Here is a 15,102-nt window from a genome sequence, read left to right on the forward strand (position 1 = left end):
GTATATTGTGCTGATGGATATCTTGCATAGCCTATATAAGAGGGAGTCATATTTCATGTTCATTTGCATCCATTAAGCTGCTGAGTCTTCGAGGACACTTGAGAGAACAATCTGACACTGATTACATTGGCCTGCACTGGTAGTACAGTCATTTCGGCACCATGCAGAGAGCAGAGCAGGGACATTTAAGGACAAAACATTACAAGTAAACAAAAGGGTTTACAAGTTATAAATCAAGGATTGGTGGGGGGGGGGGGTTTTCTCTCACGCTGCATGAAAATGTTTGACTAAATGAGTATATTCTTCTAGCATGACTTCCTCCACATATTTCATTTCAGTAGCTCACATGTGCTTCACTGTGTTTTTGTGCATCTGAAATAGGTTTCCCTATTTTGTTTTTATGCATCTGGTCAAATTAAACCTATTTAAAATAAAAACAAACATGTAGGATATTTCAGATTTCACAAAATATAATTCACAGGTAGGCCTGTATGCACCACATTTGAACATTCCATAAATGAGCTGCCTTTTATTTATTTTTTCCCGCTCAAGCCTGCAACTCAATGTCCAGTTCTGAAATGTGGCCTAGTTTTTCAGGTGAATGTCCAACGATCTCGTCCCAGCTCTTCCGACAAGTGGACACAATCCACTCATGTTCATAGTCATCTGCAGGAAAATAGAAATAAGGTCAGAATAATAATAATAGGGTCAGAATAAAGCAACAACCTTTTAAAACTATTTTTAAACAGTCAATTCCTCTAACAACTACAAGGCTAGTATAAACAAATAACCTATTCTAATAGCCTAGTTCATAAAAAATCATTTGAACATTTAATCAAGGGAGACGGGGGGAAAGACTCTGGACTGGAAGCAGCAGATCATTGTCATTCAATTCGAGCTTTTGAAACGAACACATTCAACTTATAAGTCCCGTTCACATCTCCGTCAAATCAAGGTAACAATTAGGAGAAAATAACTTCTTAAATCACACACACCAAAGAAATGTACGAACATTTTTTTACAAGGATGACTCGACTACCAAAACAACAGATAATATATTGGTTTTCATATCGTTAAAAACTGAAATGAGGTAATCGTTGCAGATCACGGGGTAGCCTAGGAGGCTACAGCTTCTCTGTTGGGACTGAATCCGGGCGTCGCAGCTGCACACACTTGAGTGCTCACCCTGTGGAACAGTGTGCGCCGGGCCCATTGTTGGGAACAGGTCTGAAGCTCTTGCCTGATTGTGTGTAATTGCCTGCGATAGTCCTAACAGCCACTCCGTCGGCTCTCTCGCCACTCTACCTGGCTCACGCGTTCGGCAATTGAAATCACAGTTGCGCCCTGGCCCGGATCCGCACCAGGCACCACAGCAGCTGCATACGAAACGAAGGCTATCCATCATTTTTTTTTTGTCGCGTTGTGTTGCCTCCCCTCTTTGCAACGGAGGTCACCGTCAAGAAGGACATCTCATCACTATTTTAAACCAATTAATACCTCTGCACCGGTTTCTGTTGGTGGCGAGGCCATAGCACTGCAATTACCGTTTCCCTGAGCGCTTATGGTAATGAGATAGAATTCACACATTTTCATTTTTTTTTTGCTGTAATTTCCCCTCTTAGGATTGTGATCGCTTCACAGAGCGTTTAAGTCAATGCTAAATTGATACCTTAATACAATTCTATTTGAGGGCACAGGTGGCCACCATAGTTCGATGCAATCTGAAATAAATGGAAATTCAGAATCTAAACATTTAACACTTCATGTGTTTTTAAATTCTTTGCCTACTGTGGATTTCTTATTTAAACCTGCCACAAAGCCTTCAATAATGAATACTCGAAATAGTTTAGGGGCTTTAATTTGCATATATTAATTATTGGGAAAATAATTTTGCCTACACACAAGTAAAAAATAAATTTTAAAAACCAAATGGATAATAAAAATATTATCCACCAGATCCAAATTATTTTAGCCTGCATGGTTGAATTGTTTTGTTCATTCGTCTACACATGACTGTCATGTAACAAAAAGAAAGACAGATGAACTTTAAAAAACACATTTTACACTAGGGTGATGTCAGCATTAGTGGGACATTAGGTGTAGGCCTAGTGGTAAATGTGTGTTTTAGAGTACTGTACTATGGTAATATTGCAAACCACAAAAATGTGTATTGGGTTGTTGCTGAATGTGTTCTGTGCATGAAAAAATGGTTTGGTTAGGGTGAAATCATTGTTTTGTGTGTGTGGTCAGGTTTCCTAGATGGGGTGACCAGTTGAAACAGCACTGAGATATCAGCTGATGTAAGAAGGGCTTTATAAATACATGTGATTTGATGAACAACCCCCATAGATATGAATCCTTGCGCTACAATGATAATGTTGTCATTCTGTCAATTATAATTCCACAATCTAGCTTCGTGTGTTAAAATGAATAGTTATTAGTAAGTTCTTTCAAATATAATAAAATATAACTGTTTACATGAATGGTTATGAAAATTGGATTTATAGTACTTTTCAGCTGTAACAAATGCACCAATTTAAGCTTTAAATCCATTTTTAAAAATCCCGCATTAGATTTTCTAAAATACATTGAAATGTTGTTTTAGTTGTTCATAACAGCTCTGAATCGATTTTAGACGCTATATATAGCAAATAAGCAGTATAGGACAATGGTGGAAGGAATTAGAGTGACAAAAGGCGAGGAAAGGAAAAGTTTGTCACAAAATGTTTAAAACAGTGTTATTTACAAGCTTCTACAAAGGCTTTTTGATGAGTTCATAACAAGTGTGAAATGGGACACAAATGTATTACTAATGAAAAAAATTGTGTCCCAGTTAATTTACTAAAGTGTCCCACTAACACACACTTTTTAAATGTATTTTACCTTTATTTAACTAGGCAAGTCAGTTAAGAACAAATTCTTATTTTCAATGATGGCCTAGGAACAGTGGGTTTACTGCCTGTTCAGGGGTAGAACGACAGATTTGTACCTTGTCAGCTCAGGGATATGAACTTGCAACCTTTCGGTTACTAATCCAACGCTCTAACCACTTGGCTACCCTGCCGCCCCGCTTTAGCAAAAGTATGGGTGTGATGTTGTTTTAGGGGTTTGTAGCATCCACTGAATGATAAATGATCAAGTTGTTTCCTCCCAAAAAATGTGAACAAGACCTTACTTGAAATAAACATGACTTGAGAAGGAGCAAACATAAAAACACCAAAAAGTGTCCCACTCATACATACTTCACCCTACATGTAGACTATATTGCATATTATAAACTTGGTGGTTTGAGCCCTGAATACTGTTTGGTTGAAAACCGTGGTATATCAGACCATATACCACAGGTATTACAAAAAAAATTTTTTTTTTACTATTCTAATTACATTGGTAGGCAGTTTATAATAGCAATAAGGCACCTCGGGGGTTTGTGGTATATCGCCAATATACCATGACTAAAAACTGTATGCTTTGTGCCTAAGAACAGCCCTTAGCCATTGTGTATTGACAATACACCACACCTCCTCGGGCCTTATTGCTTAATTAAATGTCAGTTGGCACATCATAAACATGACATTAATGCTACAAATATTATCTTGTTGGTTGTCTTCCCATACTAATTCTGCCTTTCCCCCCCTGGCCCTTACTGGGACTGTTTGGCGGTGTCTATAACTGGATATAACTCGTTACCCAAACTCTCTCGCAGAGAGGCTCACCCACGAGCAGAAATGTAAAAGGGAAACGATAATGGCTCCCTGTAAAACATTAAAAAAAAGGTGTTTCCTGTCAACTAATGCAGCAGAAACACTTAACAGCGTTAAATTAACGTAATGCCTGTCAGATCAGCTTGACCAATAGATCAGCCAACCAGCCAGGTTAGTTACTTAACGCCTGAATATAGTTGACGTCAGAGTTGTCATTATTCTGGGAGAGATTATTTGTTGGAATTAAAATAATCTGAGTGGATTTACAATTGGAGAGGAGATAAAGGACCCTGTGTAAAGTAAAGGACCCTGTGATATTACAGCAAACATGAACATTACTGATTGTATCTTCTGGAAAAAGCTTCAGCTTGATTGCGTTCCAAATGGCACGCTATTCTCTAGGCTACTTATAGTCACTGCTTTTGACCAGAGCCATATGAGCCTTAGTCAAAACAGGGCACTTTATAGGGAAAAGGGTGCCATTTGGGATGCACACCTGGACTCACAATAGAGTGGCAGTAGCCAAAGCCAGGGGTGTTTTCCTTGGCAGTGGGATACAGGGCTTTGCAGACCTTTGGGGGGGTGGGGGGGCAGGTGCAATGATAATAAAAGTTAAAAAACAAGGGCAGCACCCACTCGCCACCACCCTCAAAAAGAGCAAACAATTGAATTACATTTCATAATTCATAACTTGAAATTCAAAACATACCAACTTCCTCTGTAGCCAACATTTCAACATTTATAGGCCTATTTATTTTCCGCAACAACAACACAAGTCAATAAGTATTCAATCCCTTTGTTTTTGCAAGCCTAAATAAGTTCAGGAGTAAACATTTGCTTAACAAGTCACATAATAAGTTGCATGGTCTCACTCTCTGTGCAATAATAGTGTTTAACATGATTTTTAATTGACTGCCTCATCTCTGTACCTCACACATACAATTATCCCTCAGTCGAGCAGTTAATTTCAAACACAGATTCAACCACAAAGACCAGGGAGGTTTTCCAATGCTTTCGCAAAGATAGGGCACCTATTGGAAGATGGGTGCCCTTAACTCAGTTAACGGAGAGAAAGGAAACCGCTCTGCGATTTCACCATGAGGCCAATAGTGACTTTAAAACAGTTACAGAGTTTAATGGCTATGATAGGAGAAACTTGAGGATGGATCAACAACATTGTAGTTACTCCACAATACTAACCTAATTGACAGAGTGAAAATAAGGAAGCTTGTACAGAATAAAAATATTCCAAAACATGCATCCTGTTTGCAACAAGGAACTAAAGTAATACTGCAAAACATGTGGCAAAGCAATTCACTTTTTGTCCAATACAACACATTACTGAGTACCAATCTCCAAATTTTCAAGCATAGTGGTGTCTCCATCATGTTATGGGTATGCTTTTAATCATTAAGGACTGGGGAGTTTTTCAGGATAAAAAAAAAGAAACAGAATGGAGCTAATAAGCACAGGAAAAATCCTAGAGGAAAACATGGTTCAGTCTGCTTTCCACCAGACACTGGGAGATTAACTCACCTTTCAGGAGGACAATAACCTAAAACCCGAAGGCCATATCTACAGTGAATTTTGGCCGAGTCACAGTTTTGACTTAAATCTACTTGAAAATCTAGGGAAACACCTGAAAATGGTTGTCTAGCAATGATCAACAAACAATTTGACAGAGCTTGAAGAATTCAGAAAATTATGAATGGGAAAATGTTGCACAATCCAGGTATTGAAAGCTCTTAGAGACTTACCCAGAAAGAGTCACAGCTGTAATCGCTACCAATGGTGCTTCTACAAAGTATTGTATACTAATGTAAATACATTTGCAAAAATGTTCACATTGTCATTATGGGGTATTGTGTGTAGATGGGTGAGAGAAAAATCTATATTTAAAACTCCCTACGGTCGGTCGATGTCCACTGCCCCGCGGAAAACGAATCAGCCAGGGTGAAACATATCAACAATGAAAAGCCAACAGAAAAAAAAGATAGAGAAGAATTCGGTGCTGATAGGACTGTGCAGAGATGTAGTGTGTATCAGCTCAATCTGCTCCCGTTTTCCACTATCGACTCTGTTCAGTTTGTAGCGTATATTCTGTTATACTATGGATCATGTACTTAATGTGTCTCTGGCATCAAAAAGCTGTTTAAATAGGCTATTCATGGGAGGTCTGGCAGAGCTGGAGAAATGAGAGCAACTCAGCTCACAATTCTAGGGAAAGAGAAAGGGAAAGTTTCTTCTGGACAGGGCCTAACTATACTGGCCCAATAAGCACTTGTCCTAAAGATATCCCTTATTGGGACAGTGGTTAGGGTTAGGTTAGGTGTCCTGGGTTTAAGATCCGCTATGGTAATCACCCTACTCGCATATTCTTAGCAAAATATTATTAGACAACTGTACATTAGACAACTTTACAGAAAGCTCTTATATCACTCAAATAAGTCAATCAAATCAATAATTAGAACGGTCAGACTAAACAATAACTGACATGGAGGCGTAGAGGGAAGATCAGAGTACTGTAGGAAAGTTCAAATCCCAGGTGAGGACATAATACCAGTATAAATGAACATGCACAATCTAATCATCTATGTCAAATATGTAAGTTGAAAACATTATGTTAAATGCACTGTGTGTGTATCCCTAACCTTGCCAACAGACAAAGAGCTATGAATGGATGTGGTTTATTGATTTATCATTGGCTCTGCAAAAGTAAAAAGGTGTGATGTGTAATTCAACTTTTTTGGGGGGGAGAACATTTCTTTGGGACCATCAGGTGACATCCTGACAACTGATACACAGAATGTTCCTGCAACGTTCCCATGAAATATGTCTAGAACATTGATATCTTATATTCTGAGAACATGGCAACCATGTTGTGTATGTTTAGTGGGACGCTGATGGAATAATAGAACATTTACGTGTCTAGAACATTAATATCCTATGTTCTGAGTATGTTTGGTGGGACGTTGATGGAATAATAGAACATTTACGTGTCTAGAACATTAATATCCTATGTTCTGAGTATGTTTAGTGGGACGTTGATGGCATATTCTCCTAACCCTCCGAAAAGGAAACACATGAATTTTCTTGCAACGTTCCCATTTCTTATGTTCTGAGAACATGGTAACTACGTTCTGGGCGAGTTCAATTTAACATCACATTGCATCTCTATGGGCTAAACTGTTTAGGATAGATGACCAGTCCCATATAGTCTTCCACACAATTCATTTTTGCTTGTTTTTTCTCCTCTTCTTCCTATGTTTAAGGTCATTTAGAGCATATTGCTCATAATAATAATAATGAGGATATTTCATTGTTTACGCTTGCATTTCTGTTCCTATATTTAGCCGACTTTTCCCCCCCCATCATTACCCACCCTAATTTATGACGTCTGCATACTTACATTTAAAGGTCTGAAGGGGTAAATGGTTAATCATTTTATGTTTTACTTTATATATTTTTCTCAATACCTTAAGACCATAAAACAAATATGCTGCTTTTGAAATTTTGTAGATCAGGCTCCCACCAGGAACCGGGTGGGGGGGGGGGGGGGGGGGGGGTGTTTCACATCCATGGGCTTTATATCAAAGATAATAATAATAACATCATTGAAGTGAAACTGACAGCATTTTAGCAACATGAAATCGTATTTATATCTGTTTATATATACCTCCAGGAAGAATTTGACAGAATATGGTCATTTTCACGTTTTCATAAATTCTTAGACTGTTTGGGAATTAGTGAAAATTCTATAGCAATATAGAGTGGGAAACCGCCCGTGCATTTGGACAGTTAATAGACACTGCAGTAAATAAAACATCTGTCTCATCCAGAAACAGAGTCTATGCAGACCGGTGCATCATAGCCAATCAGAGCTACAATAAGCCTTGACACAAATAACCCATTTGCTACATGGGCCTGCCATCATTCAATTTGAACTGGACTGTGTGTTTACAGGCAGTTGCAACAGCGCGACTTGGATCATTAAAACGCATTCGCCAAAACATACACCTGAATGGATTTCTGCAAATATGTCAACACCATGGGAGTTCTCTTACATTTGGGAACTTTACAGTCCTATTGCTCAAACAACCATGAAAATGTAGGCTTTCTGGTGGCCTGTCAGAAACTACAACTCCCTACAACCTCACAGTTCAGGCTGGATCTGATTTATCTCTCGAGAAACTGTGATGTGCGCATTGAGCTCACAGGGGGGGAAAAAATGAGGGAAATGGAATTCAAAAAACTGAACCGACTTTGGTCATTTAGTTGTTTAAAAAAAACTGAACATTATAGAAGTTTAGGTTAATCGCTCAGCACTAATAATGATACATAAGAAACTCAAAATTACCATCTGGATTAATGGGGAATACCAAAAAGGCAAAATCACTTTCCTTAAATGTATCCATAATGGAAAGAAAATTGCCTTTATTAATGTATGCTCCAAATTCATATGACCCTGTTTTTTGTATTCGATGAACAGCATATTGTTAGAATGAACTGAATGCCATCTGGTTATTGGGACAGACAGTAAGCCATTTTGGACATGCCGGACAAATCTAACAAGACCAACTACAATTCACACGCAACCAAGGTTTTCCAGCATACAGACTCGTAGAGGCCTACAATGCCTTCGGAAAGTATTCATTTTGTTACATTACAGCCTTATTCTAAAATGGATTAAATCATTTTTTCCCCTCATCAATCTACACACAATACACCATAATGGCAAAGTAAAAACAGGCTTTTTTTTTTTTTTTGTAAATGTATAAAAAATAAAACAAATATCAGCAAGTATTCAGACCCTTTATTCAGTACTTTGCTGAAGCACCTTTGGCACCGTTTACAGCCTGGAGTTTTCTTGGGTATGACTCTACAAGCTTAACACACCTGTATTTGGGGAGTTTCTCCCATTGTTCTCTGCAGATCCTCTCAAGCTCTGTCAGGTTGGATGGGGAGTGTAGCTGCACAACTATTTTCAGGTCTCTCCAGAGATGTTTGATCGGGTTCAAGTTCGGGCTATGACTGGGCCCCTCAAAAACATTCAGAGACTTGTCCCAAAGCCACTCTTGCGTTGTCTTGGCTGTAAGTTGTATTTCCAGGCGCTAGCATTTTGCCCCATCCTAATATTGGTTTAGATTCTTCTGCCCCATGGCTGAGTATCAAGAGAAATATAGTGTATCCTATTGCCCTGGAAGAGGTGGTCTTCAGTGATATATCCCTTAATATTTCCCTTCAGTGATATGCCCATGCTCCAATATTTCATAATAATGCCTCTGGAGGGCAGCCTTCGGAACCCCCCAATCGTCCAAATATGGAATCCGTACCCTTACCGATATCATGGACAGTAATGGTTTGAGAACATTCCAAGATTTGAAATACACATTAATGGGCAACTCCTTTTTTCTATATTTAGAACTTAGGTCAGCAATGCTGGCCTATGGAGTCCTTTGAGAAACCCAACTACCAAAACATCCATTGATGGGATTTATAAATAAATTACATGGGCTCCCGAAAGGACTGATCTCTACAATATCTAAACATAATATCTGAGCTAGCCATTAAAGAAGTATGGTCTACAGATCTAATTTAATCTGTTCCATGCTTTAACTGGAACAGAATGTGGAAAAAAATATAACCCTGGCATCCCGTAATCCGAACCATCAATTTATAAATTTCAAATTTGTTCACAGACTGTATTTAACACCCAGGAAATGTTTTATGATGAAATTGTCCCCAACTCCCAACTGTTCACTGAGTCACCTAAACAGGTACGCATATTCCTTCATATGATGTGGGAGTGCCCTGTAGTTAAATGCTTCTGGGGCAAAGTTATGAAATACATTGTAAAGTGCATAGCGGGGTGGGGAGAATGGTTTCTGGATGGGGAGAGGGAGGAAGTGGGCAGGTGGATGAGTGGGGACTGAGGGGGTGAACGGGTCAGGGTTATCTTCATATGCATTTATTCGATTTTCTTTGTACCTGTAACCACCCTCTGAAAAATGAAAATGACAAAACTAAATTAAAAGGTGGTGGGGCATTGAGATCACCTTAGACCAAAGGGAGAGTGTCCCCTACTGGCCCTCCAACAGTATCTGATCTCCCATCCAGAGACTGACCAGGACCAACTCTGCTTAGCTTCAGAGGCAAGCCAGCAGTGGTATGCTGCTGGCATTAAGGGAATGGTCTCTTTGAAATATTCCTTGCAGCAGAAGAACATTCTTATAAAAACGTTAGTTAATGACCTAATGAAACTCTTTAGGGAAAATGTTCTAAAGTTGCGGGAACGTTTGTTGTTAGCTGGGATGTCAGTGGATCACTGCCTGCCTGCCTGCCACCTCGGCTCTGTGCGGTTTGCTCCATGGAAGACGCTCTGTGAAGTTCCTAAACCTCGTTCATACACAAGGCTCTCCTAGCCAGTGTTATTACACATGATCAAGATAATGATGAGGGCTTGGCTTTGGCAACAGCAGTCTTCAGATTACAAAGCCTCCAGTGTCCTGCACTTCCCCTTGAAATGCCCCTATGGCCTCATAGAATTAGAAGCACTCATTCGAATTCTAACTATGAATGGTGTTCCGATGGTTTCAGGAAAATAACCTTTAATTTACAAAAGTCTCAAGATTTCTTTCGATTTCTATATATCTGTGATTCCTAGGTTGTTTTTTTTGGGGAGACAGAGCAGTGCTGGGGTGTGTTTGTGTGTGTTTGTGTGTGTGTTGCCAGGACAGGGGAGAGTAGGGAAGGGTAAAGAGGAGGATACAACGACACAGTCGATTATACCTGGGAGGCAGCCAACTGTGGGCTCCATGTGGCGTTGGTTGACAGTCAGGCGGACGGGGACACTCCTTTCTTCCACCCGCACCACCAATCCACTCCCCGGACTGGACCGACCTGAGAGATGCTGGGTCACATCCAGATGATCTGTCTCGCCCCGCCCCTCCTCCGCTGCTGCTGTGAAGACTCAGAGATTCCTCCTCAGGGCTTCCTCCCATCTGCTTTTGTACTTCTTCTCAGGTCTTGGCCCAAAGCCTGGGCATTTCCCTGACTCTTCCTTCCCGGCCCAGCAGCAGCTCTCTGGGCTGAGGGCCCTGCTCCGCTCCCCCGTCCCCCTGCCCTTTTACCCCTGCCTCTTATCTTCCCCTTCTGTTCTTGATTGTGTCCCAAATATCACCCACTTCCCTATATAGTGCACAAAGTGGTGCACTATATAGGAAATAGGGTGCCATTTGGCACACAACCCTTCTTCTGTCCTGTACCACAGCTGTGAGTGCACTCTTTCCTCTCCTCCTCAAAACACGTCGTCCCCGCAGGGAGAGCAGTTCCTCTGGATGTACAGTAAGTGCAGGGACCCTCTGCTCTCCTCCTTCCTGGATGGAAGCCATTGGCAATAAATTCTGTCTTCACACCCATTTTGACAAATGTACCTTCAACCTCTCAAAGATGAAAATAAATCCAGAGGACACAGAGTGTTTTCCTTGTCACGTCATATGGGCCCGAAGCCCAATGATCCCACTCGTACACAGTTCATCTTACACAAACACTGGATGTTTCCATTAAAAAACCCATATGCAGATTACATTTTTAATTATGCACTATAGAAGTATCTGGATAAGGGGCCAATAATCCATCAAGGAGATGATAATGGATCTGAGAGATTTATAATGTTGAGTTTGAAATCACAAATCAGTGCAAAAGGAATGAAATATGTCCTGTAAAAAAAAAATCACAGAACAAACAGCAGACAGACCCAATTAATCTGAATCAGACTATTGGAACAACAGTATTGTTTTTAAAGCTCCTCCTATTTTTCTCCTCAACTCTACATTTCTTTCCCTCCGTTTCATTGATCAATACCAGAACTGTTATGAAGGACCCAAAGCGAGGAAAATCGGGAACATAATTCTTATTACATATAGTATGTTCAAGACATCTGTTCAGGACGTGCATCTCTTCGTCTGTTTTTGTCTATACACATGAATTAGATTTCCATGCTCCGGATCACACAGTGATTAATATGCGGATTCTTATATGTATTATGTTTGGCTGGGACACTAGTAAATCATAGGCCGCTGTCTGCCTGTCAGCGATCATCCAAATATACACACTTTGTTTGTGGTGTGCTCATCAAAGAAAAATCATAAATATAAATGTTCAAATCATAATTTGTTTTTCAGTTCGTGTATGTGTATGTATAGGCTAAGCTACACTCACTGTTTCCAAAGAATGCTGCCTTGGCTGCAACCTATGCCAAAAGATAACATACAGTATGTCTATTATTTCACAGGACATTATTTCACAGCTGGGCAGTCTCCCATAAAGCACCATGCATCCCATTCACAGAGATACGACTAGATCCATAACCATTCCTAAACCATGACATTGTCTGGTGATGCAAAACTATGAAAAACTGGCACGGGTATTGGAATTGTGATCGGAAAACCTGACATACCTCATTGCCTTCAAATCAAAGATCCCACGTTTGGGCACTCAATGGGTGGAAAAAAATGTGTTTTACATTTTCCCTTTGAAAACAAAACTAAAATGACTGCAGTGGAGAGGCAAGCTTGGCTGAGAGGACCAGCAGATGATGAGTTATAGAGTAATAAGGCTGCCTCAGCAAAGTATCTGACTAAAATAATCTACTATATTAGAGAATCTGAGTAATCCACCAGTATAGTATTTTTTCAGTTTAGTATCAAAATGTTTCCCCGGTGGCCGACGCTTACTCATGGGTTAATATCTACCCTGAACATTATGATAAAGGAATACATTTTACTTTGTAAGGTCCAACAATTAGATAAGAAAGACATATGTCAAAGTCAAATTGTAATGGAGACATGGTGGCACACTGAGCTCTAATGAGCTGGAGGTTAGAAACATATGTGATACAAGACGCCAGGATCTGTTCTCACAAAAACCTTGAAGTGAGCTCCAACAGTCTCCACTCACCTGCGTTTCTGAGAAAGTGATGCTCATAGTCAGTGATGACCCTGGCGTTGGGGTCATAGAATCCATCCCCACAGTCATAGCAACCATCTGGGATGACACGCAATGAGTCTGTCAGCTGAGGCTCCCCTGCCAGGTCAGATAGAGAGAGAGTAAGTGACTGGTTATATGTATTGAGACAAACAACAACAAAAGAAGTGACATAATTTAAGAAAGACAGACAGATTGTGGTAAAAACCATTGAGATAATATATTATATTCCATTGCTATGGTATAGAGACTAAATAGATGATTACCCTAATTCTTTAAATAAAGTTGCACTATGCAGAAATCCCTCTGCCATTTCCTGGTTGCTAAAACTCTAATAGCTCCCCTAATTTCAGTTCATGTGACAAAATAAGCAGGTGTGGAGAATCATTGTACCATCTAAATCGCTGTGAAATATATTTTCGATAACCAAAATGATTGTTGTTACAGCTGTTTGAAGCTGGTGTACAAAACCGAAAGTAAGACGCAAAAACAAAACTTAAGAATGGGAAGTATAGAAATGGCGCACAAAGAACAGATCTACTGTTTCTTAGACTTTCAAGTAAAATGATATATCTACAACTCACATTTCTATGAGAATTTGGTCAGGTCGCCCAAAACGTTACATATTGCCACTTTAAGGATTTGAGGATTTAGTCTGCTTATATTAAAGATGAACTGGCACTGTTTTAGCACCATTATATCTTATTAAAATCTGTTCATATACACTCTCTGGAAGATTTTCACAGAGAAAATAAGCTAAAGTTTACCTGCAGGTTTGAGTCCATTGCACCTCTCAGTGTAGAACTGTCTGTCATAGCCATCACAAAACTCCCAGTCCTTCTCTTGGTACTCCAGTCCATCAGAGAAAGTATACTTTCCCTGTGGATTAAAAACTTTGTAGTTTCCGTGATTTAAACACTGTAGTACCCTGCATCAAACTGTTTATATTCAGTCAGAAACTTGCATCTAATGGCAAAACAGGGATATTAGGCAAAAAAAGAGACAAACTTGTGTTTGGATTGGGGAATTACATTTTACCACAACATAGGCCTATGTCAATATGGTTGAATTGTCTTTTAATCATGCATCATTTGTTAAGAGATCTAGGCTATGTTCCATATCCTGTGGAGTTTTTACCATGAACAAAGGGTCTGCGCTGGCTCGGAGTAAGGTGTGTTTGGTCATGGGCTTGCTTGCTTGCTAGATCATGTCTAATGGAGCGTAGTAATCATGATAATAATCGAACTGGCTACTATTATGGCTGAGATACGCATGAATGAACGGTTGACCAAAAAGGAATGTATTTCCTGTGTGGAGCATGCAGAGAGCACATGTAGGGGGAGAGGTATAGCAACGTAATAATTGCGACAATTAATGTATATCATTGCTAAAGGGGACCAGATGTAATGTCCACTATAACCAATGTGAAACACACACATAGACCTACACCCCCCCCCCCCCCCACACACACACACACACAGTATGCTACAAACCTGTTTGGATATTCCTTTCTCCCAAGTTCCTTCATATATGCTTCCATTTGGGAAATGGAGTACACCTTTTCCATGGAACATATCATTCTTCATCTCCCCAACATATCTGGTCTTTGTGGGGAATGTATACTCTCCTTCTCCCTCCATCCTGAAGAACAGAGAAAATGACATATCTAATTCACCAGTGGTGAGATGAGAACAATGAACTTCAACTTGTGCAAGAACTGGTGCAAGCTAGCTAGCTTCCCAACATTACAATTTTGACACAGACCAGTTTGCTAAATTTCTATGACAAAAATAGTGATTCATTTACCTGCCATTCTTGAAGCCTCCAGTGTAACTGCTACCTGTGAACTCCATATTTGTTATTTTATTAAAAGCTACATAGAACAACTGGGGTTAGTTTAGCTAATAGCTGTCTGGTTTCTGTGGGCGTCATTAGTTAAAGTCATAAACCCCGCATATTTAAACAATTTCTCGTATTAATATGTGATTTTTAAACCTAACCGCTGAACTTAATTTAAGACCAAAAAGCACATTTTATTTTCCTTCACTTTTACGATTTGGCCAATTTTTATTTTGTCGCTGTGCTATCTAGTGGGAACCAATATCTGCAACTAGGCCTGCAGGGTGTTTGTTTGACCACGTCGCCGTGGAAACGGTGAAGCTAGGGTTGTGTCTTTTTGACAATTTCACCATTTGCATTAAGTTTATTATGCTTAAAGAAGCCGAGCATGTTATCTCTTGTCTGAGAAAAAAACCCAAGGCTTGTTAACTCAATACTTGAGACAATGCAAATTGCTCTAAAAATCGAGTAAAGAGACGAAATGGCTCACATTTTCTCAGTTGTGTGTCGCAAAGAAATTGCGTCACTGAAATGCATTCGAAACCTGCAGACATGCGCAATACACTGACCTTCCTTG

At 39.8% G+C, this 15,102-nt stretch overlaps 1 protein-coding gene across 1 annotated transcript; it reads right to left on the reverse strand.

The window, feature by feature from the left end:
• Positions 1-452: 452 nt before the first annotated feature.
• Positions 453-14,835, reverse strand: morn5 (MORN repeat containing 5). Its single transcript, XM_021603085.3, has 5 exons — positions 14,493-14,835; positions 14,180-14,327; positions 13,454-13,565; positions 12,660-12,785; positions 453-666 (listed from the first exon to the last, which is right to left on the reverse strand). The coding sequence occupies exons 1-5, from the start codon at positions 14,537-14,539 to the stop codon at positions 548-550; spliced, it is 552 nt and encodes a 183-aa protein (XP_021458760.2). The 5' UTR covers positions 14,540-14,835; the 3' UTR covers positions 453-547.
• Positions 14,836-15,102: the final 267 nt, after the last annotated feature.

This window comes from Oncorhynchus mykiss, chromosome 5 (genome assembly GCF_057628025.1).
Source record: "Oncorhynchus mykiss isolate SJ-2025 chromosome 5, ASM5762802v1, whole genome shotgun sequence".
Classification (NCBI taxonomy): domain Eukaryota; kingdom Metazoa; phylum Chordata; class Actinopteri; order Salmoniformes; family Salmonidae; genus Oncorhynchus; species Oncorhynchus mykiss.